Source organism: Sphaerodactylus townsendi, linkage group LG02, assembly GCF_021028975.2.
Source record: "Sphaerodactylus townsendi isolate TG3544 linkage group LG02, MPM_Stown_v2.3, whole genome shotgun sequence".
Lineage (NCBI taxonomy): Eukaryota > Metazoa > Chordata > Lepidosauria > Squamata > Sphaerodactylidae > Sphaerodactylus > Sphaerodactylus townsendi.
Genome location: NC_059426.1, coordinates 115,703,778 through 115,725,383, shown reverse-complemented (window position 1 = coordinate 115,725,383; position 21,606 = coordinate 115,703,778). Strand labels below are relative to the sequence as shown.

Genomic DNA, 21,606 nt, shown 5'->3' with positions numbered 1-21,606 from the left:
TAATTCCATCAATCCATTCACAATGTCATGTTCTTCCAGAGGTTTCTATAAGATTATTTTGTGTAGTTTTTCTTCCTGGAAGGTGTTAGTACAGATGCTTAGTTTTGCAGTTCTTAAAATTGTGATAAAATGCTTCTCCTTCAGGTCTAAAATGTTATAAAATAAACATACAGAGTTGAGAAAAAGACCTTAACCCCCTTTCAAACCTATGTACACAAAATCAACCCTTTACCTCTTAGGTGCTAAGTCAGGAAATTCTATGAATAGAAGATTGTTAGGAATGGAATAGATCTGCCCAAGTAGCTAAGTATGAGGACAGAGGGACAAGAAGTAAAAATAAAAGTAAAATCTTTTAAGCAGACTAATCCACAAGTCTTGGGATCTGTGTGTGAGTACCCTGAGGTTTGTCATATTATTCTCTTCTTTGAGGAGAAAATCTATAATGGTATCAGTCCATAAATGAGATCCAGTTTGGGAATTAATTCAGTTATGTTCCTGTACCTATGGATAGGGCAGGCACTTATGCAAACTTTGCAACAAAGAAATACAAGGCCTCATGGCCCAAATGAATCTGGAGATAATTATGAAGTGAACTATCTATATATTTCTAATGTAACTGTAAAATTAATTTAAGTTATTACTCTAAGATGTAACCTTTATCTGGTTATAAATATGAAGATTGTACCAGCAAGAATGAATATGCAGAAAACCATGATTTAAATGTAACCTTGCTGAATAGTGATTTGATTTAAATCAAATCCACCCTGCCACCTGTTCCTCCTCCTACAGTTTTGTCCTCCTCCTTTGTCCTCCTCAAGGCCCACTGCCCCTGGATCTGCCACGGCTTTTGCAGTCGCCACCTCTCTACAGTAGCCTAGATTCTGTTGGGGCTGGTCTGTGCCTACCGATTTGTTGGCACCTGCTTTACAAGCTGGCAATTCTTTTTAAATGGGCGTCCTTGTATATTTCTTAACTTGGCTGCAACTTCAATCCTCCTGACATCTGACCAATAAATACTCTCAGCCACTGTACCAAGTGCTTGCAGCTTCATGTTGTATTTTAATTATATTTTAAACTTGCGCAGCCTTACCCTATGGGACCTGTTTGCAAGCTTTCCTGGCAGTTATGTGGGTTTTCCAAAAAAAAATATTAATTGGATAATTTTTGACTGCCCTACATATAGTGTGATCTGGTTTAGCATATTTGTTTTGATTTGTAGTTAATGTGTGAATTTTTTTAAAGAAACTCATCTTAATTTTATGTTTCTAATAGTAACAAATATTTGATTAGGAAAAATAGACAGAATTAGAAATGGAAACTATTTTTATTGTAATGCTTGTATAATTTCAAGAACAACAGAGCATATACTTTCCTTACATTGTATGCATTTAAAGCAAAGACCAAAATCAGTGAATGTTACTGACAGACTTATTTTAGCACATACAAAGAATTGTGCATGATGAATTTATTTATGTGGGTTATTTATAGTCTGTCTTTGTTTCTGAGACTCAAGGCAGATTGCATAGTGTAAGTCAAATACAGTCAACAGGCTGGGATATCCAGTGAATAGGATTTGGACAACATAAACCTGAAACAAACGGAAGTCTAAACCAGGACTGAAATAAATCTGAAACATAGTATAAATACTTAAAAATGGCATGTTAAATGGTATAACAACTACCTACTTGAAGCATAATTACAGTGATGAGTGTTAATATAGTAGTATAGGCCACAATCCCTATCCCTTTGCCTAGGCAACTTTCTGAACCATTTAATTACAATACAGACCTGTTTACTTGTGCAAAAAGCCCTCTTGAATAATTTTATTTTGCACAGTTCCATTGCTGTCCAGTGTTAGCCTCAGTTTTCGTTGGTTTCGGATTTTGCCAAGGTTTCCTGGACGGATTACCAACGAAAACCAAGGTTCCACTGTAGTTTTAGTTTTAGCTCACAGGCAAGGATTCTAGACTACAGTTTAATCCTGGTTTGTAGGCAAAAAACAAACATCAATTTGTTCCAAAGTTCCAAAAACCCTTAATGACATAAAACAGGTTAACTATTTACAGAGTAAAACAAAATTATTACTAAAACATAGGATTCCTTCTAGAGCCAAGAGTCTTGTAAAGGAATCTGGTGAATGTCTCTGTGATGAATGGCTGGGAGTCACTGAGAAGAGACACTACCAGGTCTTTATCTGATTTCGCTGAGTCCTTTACCTTCCTAATGGCTTTGAGGAAAGCAGGGCAATGGAGAACGAATTGGTTTCATTTGAGAAGAATGTGTTCAGTCGATTCCGGAGAACCTTTCTTGGAGGATCATACTCTATTTTCCTGGGGCGCATTGTTGTATCTTCCTCTCGTTTGAGTAGTTGGGAGAATATTCAATCATGCCATCATGAAAAATCTGCATAGATGGGGAGTAATCAGATTGTTGATGTATTTGGGCATAGAGAGGTGGGGAGAGGTGGGAAGATGCCGTAGAACATGGGAGAGCAAGTTCTCTGGACTGCCGTAAGGAGCGACTCCCCATCAATGTCAAGGGTTCATTGCTTTAGGATCCGGAATGCTTGGCTCTTGTCTAGCTGGAGAAGGTGGTCAAGTGGTATTCCTATTTTATGGATTTAACTGAGGATTGTATTTTGCCAGATAGATGGATCACTTAGCTGAGGTTGAGTCAGGCTGTTCGGGGAGGCTCTGAAGTGGAGGCGCAGCCAGTTTTTGAACACTTCAAGCCAGACCCGAACACAAAGCGTATAGGCTCCTGTCTCTAGGCAGAGGACTTGGTAGGAGACTGTTAGGGAGGTCCAATAAGTGGTGGATGAACAGTGATTGTATAGTCTCAAGTTTGGCTTCTGTTCTTGCTCCCTAAATCCGTAGGGTAACTGAGGCAGTAATTTGGAAAGAAATACCTTCAATGCTGCAGGGAAAAAATTGGCCACCTTGGGTGTAGAAAAATCTTGCAATTGCTTGGCCTTTGCTTTTTGTTGTATTAGTGGCTGCTTGTATATGAAGGTTCCAAGTCAGGGAGTGGTGGTAGGTGATTCGTATCTGCATGTCAGGGTGTTTTTTGCGCAGTAGGTGGCGAAGACTTGGAGGAGTCTGCTTAGACCCACCTTAGTCAGAGACATTAGGACTTCCACATATGGAAGCACTTGGATGAGTCTTTGTCCCAAAGTCAGAATGTGAGATTCTATCGTTGACAGATGTGAGGCTAGATTGGAAGCACTTGGATGAGTCTTTGTCCCAAAGTCCGAACGTGAGATTCTATCGTTGACAGATGTGAGGCTAGATTGTTTAAATAGAGGTCGAATAGGGAGGGAACAAGGATGCATTCCTGCTTGACACCTTTATTGATGATAATTGATGATGTCAGGTGATTGTCTCGATCGTACCGAACTAGGCAGGTAGTGGGCAGAGTACAATTGGAACATTGCCAACACTTGAAGCAACACTCAGCTGAAATGGTATCTAGGAGCTGGATTTCATGTACTTTATCTCAGTATTCTGAAACTTTGTGGCTTTTTTCTATTTTCTTACCCCCAATTGTGTTTGGTACTCTTTTTGGCATCCTGATAATATAGCCTAGGGGGGGAGGATGTATCTATGAGCTACTTGTTTGTATGAAGGCTGGATCATAAAGGTTCCATTTTTAGCTGGATGTTGCTGGCTGCCCTCAGTGAAAAAGATTAGGTTGTGCCTTATAACAAAGTTAAATTGTAGTGGAGCTTTCTCATTCTTATGACTGTGAAGTTTTTTTTGGGGGGGGAGGGGGAATAAACCACCCATACATATACTATCATGGAAACTATTACAAATTTAATTTGGGCTTTGTAGACTATATTAATAGAATGCCAAAAACAGCACCTGCGGGAGGGTAGAACAAAAACCAGAAAGCAACCACAAAATCTGCAGATTTTGGCATTGGACAAGAGGTCCTGATGACTTAATGTTACCAGTTTTTTAAATTATTTGTTTTCTTTCCTAGGAGGCTGTTGGAATCTTCTCTTATTTCGCTATCCCGTTATGATGGGGCAGGATCCCGGGAACACCCAATTTATCCTGATCCAGCTAGGTAAGGACATAATTTTCTCCTATGCAGTGAAACTTAAGGGCACATGGTTCCTTCTACATTATAACACATTTGAAACAAAAAAGTATATTTATATGGAAGGAAATAATATTTTTCTCTGTTGCCTTTTATTTCTGCAGTGATTTGCAAAAGAACAAAAACAAAATGGTGCAATGTCCCATCCTGCTCTTTTCTAATCCTTCTTCAAAAATTATATTTTCCCTTACCTTCATTTCAGATGGTTATGTGGACTAATGTGTGGGCTCAGTATGGGCTCTCATCTATTCCTCGTTACCTTTGTTCTGTTCCTTCTCTTGTTTTGTTACCATACTGTCAAAATCAACAGGTTCCTCTGAACAGATCTGTCTCTCTCTCTGTCTCTCTCTGTCTCTCTGTGTGTCCCTCTCTCTGTGTCTCTCTCTCTCTCTCTGTCTGTCTCTCTCTCTGTATTACTCTCCTTTGAGTAATACAAATGATAGAGGACAAGCATTAACAGTGCTGAATAGAGACATTCCCACTTATGTTTGTTCAGAGATGTAGTGGGCTAATACTTTGGTCAGAAGCACAGAATACAATTTGAAGCAGAAAGTCGTCTTGCATCTGCTTCATTATTAATGGGGAGGGAATGAATGAGGAGGTTGTGATAAGGAAGACTGTTGTTAATGGTGACTTATTTGGATTTGAATAAGACATAAAAATGCAGAATGCAGAATGAGGGATTTTCAGAAATCATCTCTTTTGAGAACTAAAGAAATGAACAAGGAAATAGGAGGAAGTATTAATACAGGAGAGTCTTTAGGCTCTATAATTAAGATTCCATTGATGACAGGTCCTTTGAAAAACACAAATCCACAAAGAATATTGTTTGAATGTTGGAATATTAAAAAAGCACCATTTATTTACCAAGCATACAGCAGGGGAGGGAAGGAAGAGATGTGGCTAAGTGAAGAAAAGCTCATGTTGCTAGCGGTATTAGGAGCAATGAAAAGGGCTTTATACAAATGAATCTATAAGGGGAAATTTCTCCTCTAATAGTAGGCTGATCAATACAAGGGAAGGATGAAGCCTGCTATGCGTAAAGCAGTTGATATAAACTGCTGTTTAAATCTCTTTTCAAAGATATTGAAGGCAAGGATGACTTTTTTTGGTGTGTGAAGATAATGAGAGTTTTTCAAATGTAGCTATTGATGGAATCCAGTGACATAGTGTTGGAAAATGAAACACAGCTGCATAAAAAAAGGCCAGGATGATAAAGGTATTGGCAAATAGAATTGCTGACAGTTATTTTTGAACTGTCATTGGGATTACTGCTTAAGAGTACTGTCTTGCTAACTTATAGGTAGGTGATCTTCAAATTTGTCATCTTGAGTGGTCTGTTCACAATTAAATATACGATTACATGGAAAATGTCCTTTTGGAAGGCTCATATTTGGTCATTTCTTGCACTGTTTTGTCCTTCATTAACTTTATGTGTTGAAGTATTGCATTGCAGCAGAAACTGTATGATGTTCGTGTCCCCTTATAGTTATAATCAGTTGATTCTGCCAGCTGCTTCTGAGATGCCGACATATGCCTGTACAATCCCTTAGGGGGACCGATTTTGAATAACCACTTGATTCCTTTGCCTTAACCATCCATATTGAGTAGTTCTGTCATCTGTGTTTTTATAGCTTTCAAATATGTTTTTGTATTGCTTGTTTAGGATAACCTCAGATCTTGACTTAGCAAGACTGTTATCATTGCAGCCCAAAGATTCTGAACAGTCTCTTTCCTCAGCTTCAGGAATTGTCCTTAAAGCATTAACATTTTAAAAAAGCATGTAATTGAGATCCTTCCAAGTTTGTGCAGAGTTGGGTCTATTCATTTACGTATTTTTAAAATGTATTTGTCTTCTTTCTGCCCTAATGGGTTATCCAAGACTGAGTACAATGTGTTTGTTTATATTTCTATGTGTAAACATACTCTTTCTCTCTGAGAGAAAAAAACAAATAACTGTAGTTCCAGACCTGGAGGGGGCAGTGAAAGGGAGAAACACATATGTTTCGAAGACTCAGGTTCATAAGAAAGATTTTCATGGTGACTAAAAGATGAAGCTGGTGCACATAGACCATACCCTAGGAAGGAATTTCATAGTTGGGGTACAGCTACAGAAAAGGATGTGTCTCTGACAGACATTTGAATGCAGAAACATCTGGAGAAGGTCCTTCAATGACAACTGATGACCCATCAGTCTTGGGGTTAGGGCACATCCTTTTCTAAGAAGTCACACTTCTTTCCAAGCCAGGCTCATCTTCTCTAGCTGTGTTCCACTCTGGGTCTTGCTGACTCGGCATCTGCAGCTGAAGGTGCTGCTCCAGCCCCAGGAGCAGGGTTGGGGTGGTCCTTTGCTTGGCACTGGATTCCAGTTGCCATTGCCAGCCAGTGATATCATTTCCCCTGTTGAATTCTGCAGAACCAATGCTACAGTGCAGGGCTCTGGTTCCCTAACACGGCTCTAAAACTCGCCTGCCAAATAAGAGCAGAATCACTAAAATGTAGTGGAAGATGCTGATAGGAGAGTTGCATTCCTCCTTCTCCCAACTCAGATCTTTTACAGGATGGTGAGAGCAGTGTCAATTCAAAAGCCTGCCTGCAAGCCTGATTCATCCAAGAAAACCGAGGTGTAATGCCTGTTAGTCTAAGTAGCTAAACATGGACCTACCCCAGTCAGAGAGGAGATCAGTCTTTTTTTTAACAATGAAGGGGATGCATGAGTCAGAAGTGCAGAATGTTTGACCTGTTCTGTTGCTTATCTTTCTTCAGCTCTCTCTCCCTGCCTCCATGCTTTGCTGCTGTTAACAGATTTAAAAGACAGGTTCCCAGCTATGGGCTGGAAGGCCATTTGTACCTGGATGGAAGGTGGAATGAGGAATCAAGGATGATTTTGACTGCCAGCCATTCAGCTCGCAGGCAGTTTTCTTTGGTCCATTCCAGAGGTCAGCCCATTGTGGAATGGGCGGGGCATGCCTGTGTGCAGCCTGCAGGCTTGTCTCCACAGGCAGCTCAGGTTGAAAGGAGCAGTCTGAAGAGATGCTTGGCATTCAGCAGCTCTCACTTGGCAAAGGACGTGAGGACAAGTGAGGAACTGTTTGAAGTTTCTGTTGTGGTCTATAATAACATGCTTGTTTACTTTAGAAGGCATACCTTTGGTTTTTTGAGTTTCTTTTTTAAAAAAATAAATGTTTGTTTTTCTTGGCCAATAATAGATTTAATCTATTATTGCTGCTTTACATCAACCCCTTCGGATAATGGGAAGACTCAGTGCTCTTCCCCTGTATGCATGTACTATTTAAAATGACCTCCTTGGTTTGTGATTGGGGCAGATCCATAAATGCAACCATCTGCCACTGTTGTTATATTACAGTTGTTGTTATATTACAGATATGGCAACCTTCATGAGTTGTTTATTTTATTTTATTTCCAAGGTGGTGGAGGGGAGGACCATAGAAGGAGGATGATATAAAGCCATAAAAAATGTTATCCGATATAAATAACTTACTATTCTTGATGGTTAACCTGCTTCAGAAAGAGAGAGGTGCCTCTGAGCTGCTGCTTCAGATTATGAAGATATTTGATGTGCAATGCAGTCAAACACAGAAGCCTGCTCAAATGGATGCACAGAGATAAATTGAAATTGAAATTTACCTTATAAATGCTAGCCACTTTGATCTAGCCAACCAGAGTATTCATGTCATTTTGGGGGGCGCTTATGATTGGTCAGCTGGTCTGTGCGGTACTAATCTGACTTCTTTTCAAACACAGAAAAAATATTCTCTCAAAGCTGATCCTGTGAAAAAAAGCTTTATATGTGCTGCAGCCATAAAAAGTGTTCTTCCACATTTGCTGTTGAATTTATGTATGATTGTTCACTCCCTTAGGGAATCATTACTAATAGCGTTCCTTACCTTGATCACATAGTATGTTCACAGTTAGAAAAAATTAACTTTATACCTATGAAATGAGTATGTTTTAACTGGAGTTGGAGGCAACAAATATGAAATCCCAAGGGGAATTGGTTGAAAGTTGATTGCAGAAAAGTGCAATTAATCTACCCTCTGAAGAGCTGCATACATCTTTTATTTTTAGTGAATTTATGAGGTGGAGAAGAAAGGAGGAATGAATTATTTACCTTTTTACTGTACAAGAACCAGAAAGAAATTCAGGTGACTGAATGCATGAATGAATGACTTAGTGAGCTGGGGAGAATCTGAAAGAGAAAATATATGTCATAGGGTTGGAGACCTTATTGCAGTTGTGCCAGCTACAAATGAGCAGCTAGTTGAATAACACGGCAGCCAGAGGAAGAGAACTAGTGTACTGTAGTGCCTGAGAGTGAGCCAGGAAGTTGTCTCTTCAAATGTTACTTTGGCCTGAACTCTCTGGGTCGCCTTGGGTGACCCACTAAAACCCAACTTCTGTCTCTCTCCCATCTATGATGGTACAATTTTCTGAGAATATATGGAAGGCATTTTATTTTTTAAGCAGTTATTTAAAAGCACTGTCTGGATCCAGTGTAATTTAAACAGAGCTCAGTGAGATGAAAGGAACTTTCCTATTGCCTCTCTTCTCCTGCAGTCCACTGCGCCCCCCACCACAGTTCTGTCTCTAGACCTCAGGAATAGTTGTAGGTGTGATACTGGGGTCTGCAGTTTCAGGGAAAACCTTGGAAAAAATCCCTGTCCTCTCCCAACCAGTGAAAGTGTCCTGCTCCAGGAAAACAAGGTTTGAAAACAGATAATTCAAGTAATCTCAGTTCTAGTCATAGCAGTGACATGTTTGGAATGATACTAAAAACAATTGGTACCCAAAACTAGTAACATTGAAGAGCTTTTCTGTAGCTCATGACAAAGCAGTAGAAGAAAACCTCAAACTGGAAGTAGAACAAGTCTCTCTTCCAGCTACAGAATTGGACAGCAATGCTGCAACCATAAGCCCTTAACTGAAATCAGTTCATCATATGAAGCAAGATTTGCTTGCAAGCTAATGGTGGTCTCCCTCACTTCCTCAGGTTATCTCCTGCTGCTTATTATGCCCAGAGAATGATCCAGTATCTTTCACGCAGAGATAGTATTCGCCAGCGCTCTATGCGATATCAACAGAACCGACTCCGTTCTTCCTCATCTTCTGCTTCCACTTCTGAGGCTTCAGGTCCATCTGTAGAAGGAAATGATTTGGAATTTGAAGACTTCGAGTAAGTACCAACCTCTTCCATCAAGTTGTTTGACCTGTAATCCTCCCCCCCCCCCCTTTCGGTTTACAGAAATGCCTTGGGTTTTCTGTGAGATTGTGTGTTTAGGCTTGGATTCAGCAATGATTTCCATCAGTTTGGCAGCTGAATTTCCTCAGCTCCTCTTCCTGCTGCAGCCTGGAATGCTTTTCCTGGGGAACAAGATACACCCCTGGAACATCATGAAAGGGGGAGTCGGCACTTCCCCCCTCTCATTTCTTCAACTGGTTCCAAGCCTTAATTTCTAAAAATGCGGAATTTAAAATCAGTGGATAGAGGACATGGTTTATTAGCTACTGCTGCCTTCTGTGATTTCTCAAGCTGTTTACATTTGGATCACAAAGTAAACAGAACAGCTGATTAAACTCAGCCCCTGGTCAGTTATGCAGATCAGGTTAGTATCGCTCAGGAGGAAGAGTGTGATCATCATGTGCTACTGTTCCTGTCTATCATATCCTTTTATAATCAGAGTTTGTGTCAGCGCTTCTGTCGAAGATGCGATGACTGTTTGTATTTTAATCATAATTTCTGGAACGTAGTTAAAGTGCAAAGCACTTTTGAGAATGTTAATGTTCACTGCCACAACAATCAGTTCAATAATGTTGTACAGTTAAGGAGTTGAAATGGTAAAAAAGGAAGGATTTAAACCTACATTTTGTAGGTATGAAACTTGAGCCAGTTGTCCTGTAGCTAGCATTTTTAAGTGATTGGTCAGCACATGCAACCATCTTTTTGTGCTGAAATCTGTTTTACACAGCGATGGGCTCTGTCCTGTATTTGGTTAAGAGGGAATGCTGGTGTATGTTTGCCTTTGCAGGCGTCCTGATTTTAATTTTAAAAAATATTTTAAATTGTTATTTATTTCCTATTTTGGAACATCCTATTAATAGAATCAGTTTTTAATATATTGGCTCAAATGATCATTTGCATTATTTTTCTTGTCTGTGTTCCAATTATCTAATTTTCTACTTTATCCCTCCCCGCCCCCCAACCACACACTGTTCCTCCAAGTAACTCAGGTTGGCACACATGAAACTATCCTAACAGCAGCCCTTTGAAGTAAATCAGACTGAGTGAAATCAATGGACCCAGAACGTAGTGTTTGTGACTTGAGTAGGGATTCAAACATTAGTTTTCCTCCAGTCTCAGATGGATGTGTTAGCCCACGCTGTGCAGTGACTATTGAATTTATGATGAGTTCTGATTGTCAGCTACAGAGAAGCTTTACCAAAAGAAGACCATCTTGTCTCTGTATTGCTGGCTCTTGATTCCCGAGTCTTGAACTTCTTGATCAGGCTTATAAGATCATGCATATCCACCAACTGGGACTAGGAAGATAGTGTTCCACTGCAGTCTACACCAGTTCCATTGTGTGGTCAACTTTCAGGTTGAAATAAATAACTTGAATTTCAGGTACATGCCCTTCTGTAATGAGCAGGTTGAACTTGACTCCTCCAAGAACAGTAGGAAATAATCTTCTGGAAAGGAATTTATGGTGGAGGCAGAACCCCTATTCAGTGGAGCTGTCATTTCATGCTCCAACAATTAAGTACTCGGAAGCACAGGGGAGTGAGTGTGTCTTCACCTTTTCATTGTGGCTTTGTTTGTGTAAAATGCAAATAAAGGGAGAGATGTGGAAGAGTCAGCTGCCTAATAGCTTTCCCTAAGAAGCACCGCAGGCTGGAGAAGTAGGAGTGAAGCAGCCTGCTGGGGCCCATTGTGAGGGGGAAAGCTCAGCAAGAGCAGCCCTCTGTTATTTCCATTACTGCCTCCTATTCATTCTCTAGGGAAGGGGTTCAGCTGTTAAAAAGGAATGGTGCATTCTTCATTTATAGGGCTGGGGAGATACCTGTGGAGAAATGTGTTCCCCTGTAGATAATTATTCACACTGTGAAGGGATCCATTCAAAAAAGCAACTCAGTCAGCCATACTTAGGCTGCCTTTTATTTCATGCTGAGGGGGAAAGGAATGTGTTTCTATCTACTATGCACTAGCTGTGCTTTTTGGTATCAACCATTCTATTGTGATCCCTGCTACCCTATACCTTTGAAGTATTATCTTCTTCTGACAGAGAAGCTGGAACAAGGGGCCTTTTTGAATCATAACCTTTTTGTTTCTCCAACCAACTTCTCGCAGTGAATTTTTTTGTTGCTGAATTAAGGTTTCCCTTCTACTTTTTCCAAGGCCAAAAGGGTAGAACAATTTTCTCTATCCACTCCTTACTGCTGTTTTGTGCAGAGATCACTTAATATCTGTGTAGGTGGACAGCCTTTGTAAAATAGAAGGTTATAGTATTTTCTTTTAGTTTTCAGAAGAAATATCTGTTTGAGGTAAGTATGTCCCCCATATGTACATATAAACAGTGGTGGGATTCAAATAATTTAACAACTGGTTGTTTACAAACACCATTTTAACAACCAGTTCTGCCAAAGTGGTGAGAACCTGCTGAATCCCACCACTGGATATAAATATCTGCAGATAGGGTGAACAGTTTGAATGATATATAGATATACAGATTTGTTTGCCAAAAGTCACATAGTGATTTTGTTTCTGGGTAGAGAATGATTTTAGGTTTTCCTAAATCTTAACTTCAGTTCCTGCTTGTTGTAAAGAGAAAAGAGGGGGCATATACTTTACTGGATTAAAATTTTTTAGGAAGGAGACTAATAATTTATACTTAATATTAGGATATTATTTTATCTAGGTTATCCAGCTAACCAAGTTTGTTTTCATGGGATGCTGTAAAATTATCTGGTACACTTTTGGAATTAGGAATGTGAATTAAACTTTGCTTGTGGGAGAAGTACCACTGCTATTGATTCAGGTTTAAATGTTTATAATCCATTATCTTGCTGTACTTTAAATATTGTACAACTGTCACATTAGAATTGTGCCTTCAGTAAGTAATTTTCTTTAGCACAAAAAGGTTAACATTTCTAAGGAAATGCTTCTGCATAAATATGGCAGTGTCCTGAATCCCTGCCATGTCTTTCTGTTTTCAGCAAGTGATGGCAAGAATATAGATTTGATTGTGTTTGACGCACATCAGGCACAGATATTGGGGACGATGTGTTGCTCTGCTGTCTGAAAATCCTATCTGAAATCCTTCATCATGATTTCATAAAGTCATTCATGATAAAGCTAGTGACAGGTGTTTTCTTCCCTTTAGGAATGGGTTGCTGAAGACAGTGTAGACTGGAAACACTTTGGTGTATAAGAATTGGTGAATTTAATATCCACACCTCATTTCATTCTGTATTCCTTCCTGTGCCAGGGGTGGACTGGAAAAGGACTATACCTCCTCCTGCAGTCATGTTGCTCCCAACTGCCACGCCTCCCTCGTCTGATTGGAGGGTCACAGAACCCGCTGGAGAGAAAGGAGGCACCACTGCTGGATGCACCTCATGCTAGTGACAGGGCAAAGATGGGCACTGCCATGATTCTCCTCTCCAGTCATACTATGCCATAGCCAGATAGGGGTGAAACCAGGCATTGCTGTGCCCGTGCTCCTTGTCAGCTTGGGAATGGTGAGGAAGAGTATGGGTAATAGCATGCCCTTCCTCACTGGCAGCACCATGTCTCTACTGGTAGGGCAAAGCCATGCTGCTGGGCCCATGTTGTCTTTTACCAGCCGTACATGCTTTGGCCAATACAGGCTGAAGCCAGGTATCTCTGTGCCTATGCTTCTTTTCATTGACCTGCATGTCATGTGGAAAGTGAAGAGGAGGATGGGTGCTGCTGGTACAGGGCAAAACTGGGCGCCATTGTCCCTGTGTTCCTCTTTTCTTGACTGGGCACAGTGGTGATGGTGAGGAGGAATACCGCCCTGAGCCCTCAGGGGGAGGGCGGTAGATAAAACTAATAATAAATAAATAATAATAAATAAAATATGGGTACCACAGGAGTAGCGTGAAGCTGGATGTCACTGTGCCTGTTCTGTTCTTTGATAGCCTGGGCAAGAAGAAGCATATACCCCAGGGCTCCCAGTTTTGCCTTGTGCTAGTGTCACCCATACTTCTCCTTCAAGGCTGTTCTGTGGGAATGAGATTGCAAGGTTTTGTTCCCTTTGAGCAACGGGATGGCTAAGGGACAGAGTGAGATCTTGCATCAGTTCTAATTCGAAAGAACCGAGTGTAAACCACACGTCCTGGGTGCTGACTAGGCTCAGTGGTCTTAAATCTTTTTGTACTTCATTGAAGCTCTTATAACCACATTCACTTTGTGTACAGAGTTTATGCATTTGTTCTCACTTAAGATTGATGTGTATAGTTGAGAGTATCAGCGGATATAAGACCTTAGAGCCATGGTGGCGAACCTTTGGCACTCCAGATGTTATGGACTACAATTGGCTATGCTGGCAGAGGCTGATTGGAATTGTAGTCCATAACATCTGGAGTGCCAAAGGTTCACCACCGCTGCCTTAGAGCCTAACTAGAGTTGGTCTCTGTTTTGAATTTTTTCAAGGGATGCTCCTCGGTCCTAAAGCAGTTTTTTTAAAAATGTAATTCAGCAAGGCACAGAGTGTAATTGTGTTAGTGTTTGTCACCTACTCAGGCCTGCAGATGGAGAAGAGGAATACCACAACTCGGGAGAAAGAGGAAGTGGTTGGTAATAGCCAATACCCTCCCTGTCTCTGGGTGATGGCTGGAGAGGGGGAACTATTTCCTCTGAATGTGGCATGATGAGGATGAGCCGTCAGGCCCTGTGGTGTGGTGCGTGTGTGTCAGTTCTTATTGTTGCATGTGGGATGTAAAAATAGTGGTAGAGGTGGCTTGTCAGTTGTGGGGCATGGGTTCTCTTGGAGCGCTGCACCCTTAGCAGATGCATTAGGATACTCTGACTTTCCTTGATGTTAATCATTTTGACTACTTGTATATCTGTACCTCTTGTGATGGTACTGTCAAATCCTTTGTCCAAAAGAAGTTCGTTCAGAATTCCACCAATGCAAAACAATATAAGTAAAGAACATGTATGCAAAATAAATACTTGTGGTTATGTTTAAAAATGGCCCTTATAAAAACATCTGCCTGACAACTGTTAAAAACAGAAGTCTGGACTATATGACATCTGATTCACTAGACCTTTCTTTTTTATTAAGTATATTAATGTTCATGAGAATTTTTTGTGTTTTAGAACTCAACAATGCTCAGTATCACTAGTTTTAACAAAATCTTAGACTATATTTTCTATAGTCTTAAACTGTGTGTGATCTGCCATTTTTACCTTGGTACAGAACTTGTTCATAGCCCAACGAAGAAATTATTTGAATACAAGCTCTCCTTTTATAAACAGCATCTACCATTTTTAGAGGAAATGTATGTTTGATCATTTTTATTTGTCCCTTCTCTTTGAAACACTTAAACGAGGGAGGGAATTGTAGTCCATGAACATCTGGAGAGCCGCAGGTTGCAGACCCCTGGTCTAGATCAAGGGATGTAATTGTACCTCTCTATTCTGCTCTAGTTAGACCTCACCTGGAATACTGTGTACTGTTCTGGGCACTGCAATTCAAGAAGGATATTGACAATCTGGAACGGGTCCAGAGGAGAGTGACCAAAATGGTAAACGGTCTGAAATCCATGCCCTACGAGGAGAGACTTTGGGAGCTGGGTACGTTTAGTTTGGTGAAGAGAAGGTTAAGAGGTGACATGATAGCCATGTTTAGGTATATTTGAACGGATGTCATGTTGGTGAGGGAGCAATCTTGTTTTCTGTGGCTCTAGAGACTAGGACAGTGGTGGCGAACCTATGGCACTCCAGATGTTCATGAACTACAATTCCCATCAGCCCCTGTCAGCATGGCCACCACAGGACTAGGAGCAATGGGTTCGAGGTGAAGAAAAAGAGATTCTACCTAAACATCAGGAAAAACTTCCTGACAATAAGGGCTGTTCGACAGTGGAATGCACTGCCTCAGAGTGTGGTGGAGTCTCCTTCTTTGGAGGTTTTCAAATGGAGCTTTCTAATCTGGTTAGGTCATTTTGAATTCTGACCCTGTTCTCTGGGGTATATAAACATCTGCAAATTTGATTAGCATGCCCTCTATTCCATCATTCAATACTGAACAGCACTGGGCCCAGGGCAGAACCCTGTGGCACTCCACTAGTCACTTCTCTCCAGGATTAAGATGAACCATTGATGAGCACCCTTTGAATTCAGTTAGTGAACCAATTTCCACCTAATAGTAGCATTGTCTAGTCCACATTTCATTAGTTCTCCAGACTAAACATACCTAGCTCTCTAAGCTGCTCTTTATGTTTAGTATAGAGAAGAAAAGGTTAAGTGGTGACATTACAGCCATGTTGAAATATCTGAAATGATGTCATGTTGAAGATGGAGCAAGCAGTTGCCTTTCTCCTTTTAGATGGTATACTAGCGTGGCCAGGTTCATCTGGGACAAACCCTCCCCCATTCTTACTACCGTTTGCAGAACTGAGAACATGTAGAGTCTAGCAAGAAGGCTGCCTATTCCTGTACATGCAACCTGATGTTCCTTTGCTTATACCTGAAGAGATAAAAGCAAAGCAGTGATATAGTTCTCACTCAATACCTGTTGATAGAGAGGGCAGAAAAATTCATACTCTCAGCCAAAAAAACCTACTCTTCTTTGGTACTGATCCAAGGATAGCAAGCTACCAGGCCATCATAGGAGGCTATCAACTCTTATGGAAAAAACTCACCAACTACCTTGACATATTGCTGATTAAAAAATCTGGTGGTGCCGCCAGGAATGTTTTGGCTTCTTGGACCTTGGTTCGTGGTTTCATGAAGATGGACTACTGGCAAAGGATGGGTTGCACCTCATGGTGGTAGGTAGAAACATTTTTATTAGGAGGCTCACAAACCTGATCAGGAGGGCTTTAAATTGATGTGGTGGAGTGGAGGTAGACAGTATTCGACCGGAAAGGAGTTCATCAAGTGCTAGAGATCATGGTCCGAAGGTTATAGAGAGAACTAACAAATAAGATATAATAGGCATCACTGAAACCTGGTGGAATGAGTCTCATAACTGAAATGTAACAATTGAGGTGTATAACCAATTTCAGAGAAATAGACCAGCTAGTAAAGGAGGAGGAGCAGCATTATAGGTTGGGAATGATTACACCTGTGAGCAGGCCTATGACTTAAATCCTGGAGACCAGGTTGAGAACAACTGGGTAAAAATTAAAGGGGAATAAAATAACAGTGATCTTGTGGTTGTCTTTTATAAACCTCCAAGCCAGACTGAAGAGTTGGATGATGCCTTCCTGGAACAGATGATCAAACTTTCAGAATGGAGAGAAGTAGTAGTAATGGGAGATTTCAGTTATCCTGGTATTTGTTAGAAGTAAAACTCTGCCAAGACTAAGGTCCAAAAAATTCCTCGCTTTCCTTGCAGTCAATTTTATGGTCCAGAAGATGGAAGAGGCAACAAGGGATCAGCTATTTTAGATCTGCTCCCAACCAACAATGATGATGAGCCTTTGAAGCAACAAAATTACGTTGTGGGTCTACTTGGGAGTAAGCAGTTACACTTGCTGGGCTTTTCTTCTTGCTTTTCAGTCAGGGGACCCTCTTAATAGGAAAATAGCACTCCATGTCTACTCAGGAGTAAACGGTGCCCTTGTACACACTTCTCTGGCTTCTTTCAGCTATAGGAGCTTTTTAATAGGGAAACAGCCTTGCAAGTCTACTTAGGAGTAAATGGTTGGGAGCTGGTGGCTGTATCTTTACTGGCTTGGAACTGGAAGTCTTTATCTTTTACTGGTGGGGCTGGAAGGCTGTAAATGTTACTGTTCTGTCCCCAAGTAAAACAATCTAAAGGTGCCCTGTTCTTGGGTGGAACAGAGTGGGAGACACACAAGCAAGGTGTAACAGTTCAAAAACAAGGTTTATTGCTTCGATGAATTGATACCCTAACTCCTCCCAGGGTCTGAGTAAGATAAGGTACTTGCTTGACTGGAACACTTTGAAGCTTGAGACTTTTGTTCTTTGTTTGACTGCTTCCAAGAAAGTCCACTTTGTCCGTGCTTGTTCTGGGTTCCTTGAGTGTCCTTTATCTGGATTCTACTTTCTGTACAACTTAACTTTATGCTATCTCTAAACACCTTGAACATATATTGCAGCCTTCCAACTACCCTAGGCACTGATTGACTGACTGACAGTCTGACTGACTGACCAAGGGGATTACTGGGTAATAACAGGAAGACTGCCTCTAGTGAGATTTCTTAAAGGGACAGGGTCCATTAAAATTTCCTCCCTTAGAAGACTATACAAGGAACTAAACCCATTATAACTTTAGAGAAACTGATGCTTGATGAGAAAATAATAAAAGCTTCTCTGGGGGCATAATACATACTGTAGATGTACAATAGGCTTTATTGTTTTATTTGAAGAGAACGAGTTAGTTTAGGAAGGTTCCACAGCTATCGATCTCTTTTGCGGGACCTGTAAGGTGGAATGTTGCCTCATTTCAGTGGATCATTTCTGCCATCAGATTGTGCTATGAATGTGTAAGACTCCCTTGCCCTCTCCAGTTAGGGCCGATTTGACAAGTATCCAAGCTCCTTTTCTCAAGATATCCTGCTCACCAAGACCTGCAAGGCTGCAACTTGGTCATCTGTAGATATATCATCGAATACCCTTCTGTGGATATGAACACAGGAAGGGAGACATTAGTGGGGACGGCAGTATTACATTTTTTCTTCCAGTGAGAAACTCCTGGTAAGTTAGCTTGCTAGTCTCCCAGTGTGGGACTGCATAAAACAGGAGACTCCAAAGTATGGCCTGCGGGCCACATCCAATCTTTCAAAAGATTTGCCCTCTTCCTGTTTGCCTCTCTGTGACCAAGACAGATGGGGGAAGAGCCAAGGGATGGGCTTTCCTCCCCTGCCTTAGTTGGCTGCTGCTGCTGCACTGTGTCCTCTTTCTGGCCATGTTGGGGAGGGGAGGGAATGAGCCTGTGACTTTGCACCTTGCTTTCCCTCCTCCTGTTTGCCTCTCACTGCTGCAGTGGACGACAAAGATGGATGGGCTGCATGGGTGACAGAGGAGAAGCCCTTGCTGCATTCTTATTTTGCTGCCTTCCATTGTTCAAAATGTTTTTCTTCCATCTCAGGCCGGGTCTTCCTCTTTTCCTGCTGCCTTCATCTTTCCTAGCATTGTTGTCTTTTCCAGTGACTCTTGTCTTCTCTTTTACTGCAAACTCTAATGACAGGAGAGGGAATGAATCAGGCACTTCCTTCGCTCTTGGCACCTAATTATTTTTTCATGTTTAATATTAAAACCTGTCCGATAAGCACAGGTTCCTTAGATTCATCTTATGCACATCTTATGCGAATAGGTGCCTTTAGCTATATAACTTGTAAGGAATGGAAAAGCAGAACCTATTTTAAATACAATCTAAGGGAGAGAATAAGAGAGGAGAGCTGAAAAACGGAAATGGAAGGAGATACTTATTAATACTTATTATTAAATGGAAGGATTCATTTATTTTATAAAACTGATTTTTTTTGGCCTATTAATATTTGCAAAAAATAGGATGTGGCTCTCACACTGAAAAGTATGGAGACCCTTATTATAGAAAAATAATGATGAAAACAGTGTTGCACTTACCTGTAATTGTTGTTCATTGAGTTTTCTCCAGTGCAGGCACACATTCCCTTTCTCTGACCCTGTTGTGAGCTCTCATTTTCTGGCATTTTTGAGAGCGACTCAACACAGTGTCTCAGGAGAACTGAGAATAAGGGAGCACCGCCCCCCAGGAGCACATGACTGAATGGGAAAAACGGCTATTGGAACACTCCAGAGGGGAGGGGCTCCCCTGCTATGCTTGAAGACTAAAGAAACAACATGTAAAAAAATATTTTGAGCAACTGGCCTGCATATGTGCAGTCCCAATATGTGCCTGTATAGAGGAAAGCACCATGAACAGTAGTTACAGTTAAGTGCAGCACTATTCTCTGTATTTTCATCTTGGTCCTATTTGATCTTTCAGGTTATGTGTGGAGTGCAGCCTCTTTATTTTTTTTTCTTAGCTAACATCTTGTCAATATGAATTCAGCCCCAAGATAAGGAACCTTTTTCAGCAAGTGATGTCAGAATAAATTTCTCCACTTAACACCCTTTCCTGTGATATCTGTGGGCCCAGCAATTTCAAACTACCAGCCTTCTCTTGCTATCATTTGTTCCAGCAGGTCTTCTGGAAAGATCTTTATATTCAGAGCCTTAGTAACATTTTAATCTTCATAGATGCTGCCTTCATATAGTGGCTGTTAATACTTTGGCTAATTTCAGTGTGTGGTTGTTAAATGTTCCAACTTTCCCTTTGAAGCTTCCAATCCGATGCCCCTGTGCAGCCACTGAACTGATAGTTCTTTGTTGTTTAATCACTATTTATCATTGAGACAAATAGGATCAGAGAAGACTCATTTAGTTCCGGGTCACAGCACAGACTTGTGACTTCATCCTTTTAAGATGGCATTCCTGTGGCAATTAATCTTCAACATTTAACAGCTTTGCTGCAGTGCCTAGCGCTTGACCAGGTGATGAATCCTTTCGTATTTGGTGCTTGCCAGAGGTTCTTGATCTTCTGAAGTGCTTTTCTGTGTCATAGAAATCTCCCCCGTCCTTCTTCCCTAAATGGCCTCTGAGAAGTAATCAAGGCTATGTTTTTTGACTGTTGAAGGAGTCATTAATAATCTGCTCCTTGCTACCTTGCTGGCTTAAAACTTTATCTGATAAATTGGGAACGGATTGCCTGGGGTTTCCCTAGAGTAGCTGAAGAGGAGATCACACTTAATGGTGGAGGAAGGCAGCTTAAAAACTTGGTGGGTATACCAATCCAGATCTGGTTGCCCTTTATATTAATGAGAGTTGAAACAAAAAGTGAGCAGTAGGGAGGGAGGATCTGTTCAGCTTGCTTTTAAAAAAGGCCTAGACAGAGGTATTCTTTGCAATGTTCCAATGCTTTATTCTCCTCAGTTTTATTGTCTTTCTAACCCATCTCTTGGGACATTAATTTCACAGTCTAATGCATAGCCCTGTCAGGAAAATGCTTTTGTAGTCTCTGAATGTTCTGTAATTCAGCACATTTTTGTAGTTCTTATATTCTGGTAAGACTCATGGTGATGGAATCTATGTTTGTATGGTTTTTTTTTCCTTTGCCTTAATAATTTCCCTTTTCAGATAATGGCTTAAGTAGAGGACTCTACTCCTTGCATTTTTCATCCCCCATCCTTTCCTTACTTTGAGTGATCACCAATTCATTTTGTGATGGTTGGCTGTGTATGTTAATACAGCACAGATAGCAATTTGGTAGTAATATGTCAGTAGTTTATACTAATCCTCCTGATGTTCGAAGTGGGGAATTTGGCATTGAGTAAAGTGTTGGCTACTCCATTTCAGCTGAGCTGATTTGCTTGCTAGACAATAGCACCAAGAATCTACCTAAGTGTGCTTCAGAGAAGAATGTGCAAAAAAACTAGGTTTGGCAAATTCATATGTCTGAATCTGATTTCTTTTCAATATTTCTATGCCCACCTTTCTCATGAGCAATTAAGAACCATAACTGGTAATGGAACTGATGTTTGCTGCCTTGTCCTTGAATCCAGCTCTTCTTCTCCTGCTCTACTCATGTGCTGGTGAGGATTTATTTTCATTACTGCAGCTGAGCCTCCTTCCCACTAGCACATTCCACATCATTCTTGAGGACCTTTCAGTCCTGAAGAGTAGATTTTTCTGTGTGGGGTTCAGAGACTATGGCAAAGGGGGAAAATCCTCCTATGAGCTCTTTTCCACTCACAGGTTAGACCCCAAGCCTTAGATTGCTGTTGTTCTTATGACTTGAGACCGCACCGAAGACCATGCATGCCAGTTACGGAAATGGATGGATGCTTAATGAACCTGAGGCATTTACTACATTCTGTTAACATTACTGTCTTAACATAATCATACCTGTTTTTATGTCCCCATTGATGTTAGTAACTGAGGCCTAGGTCAGAACTCAGCAGCAAGCTGGCATCTCACAAGCTAGTTCTCTGATAGCTTTTCAAAATTGCAATGAGTCACCACTGAAAAGGCAATTAAATACTAAGCAGGTTAACTTTATACAATGGACTCTATGCCAGTTCTCAAAGTATTGTTATGGATGCTTCCTTTTCTTTGTATACAGGCATTTTGTAATAAGCAGACATATAGGTATTGTGACAATTCTGAATGTAGGCTTTTGATAAAGCTTTCACTGTGGATGCATTTGAAAGCAACTGACATCTTGTCATAGTTCCTGTTGTAAC

At 40.8% G+C, this 21,606-nt stretch overlaps 1 protein-coding gene across 5 annotated transcripts in view; it reads left to right on the top strand.

The window, feature by feature from the left end:
* Window positions 1-21,606, top strand: part of AMBRA1 (autophagy and beclin 1 regulator 1) — a 191,761-nt gene that overhangs the window by 49,868 nt on the left and 120,287 nt on the right. For all 5 annotated transcript variants that reach the window (XM_048485240.1, XM_048485239.1, XM_048485237.1 and 2 more), the window contains 2 exons: window positions 3,985-4,071; window positions 9,116-9,298. In XM_048485240.1, coding sequence (XP_048341197.1) covers window positions 3,985-4,071; window positions 9,116-9,298 — 270 coding nt within the window. The remainder of the gene's footprint in view (window positions 1-3,984; window positions 4,072-9,115; window positions 9,299-21,606) is intronic.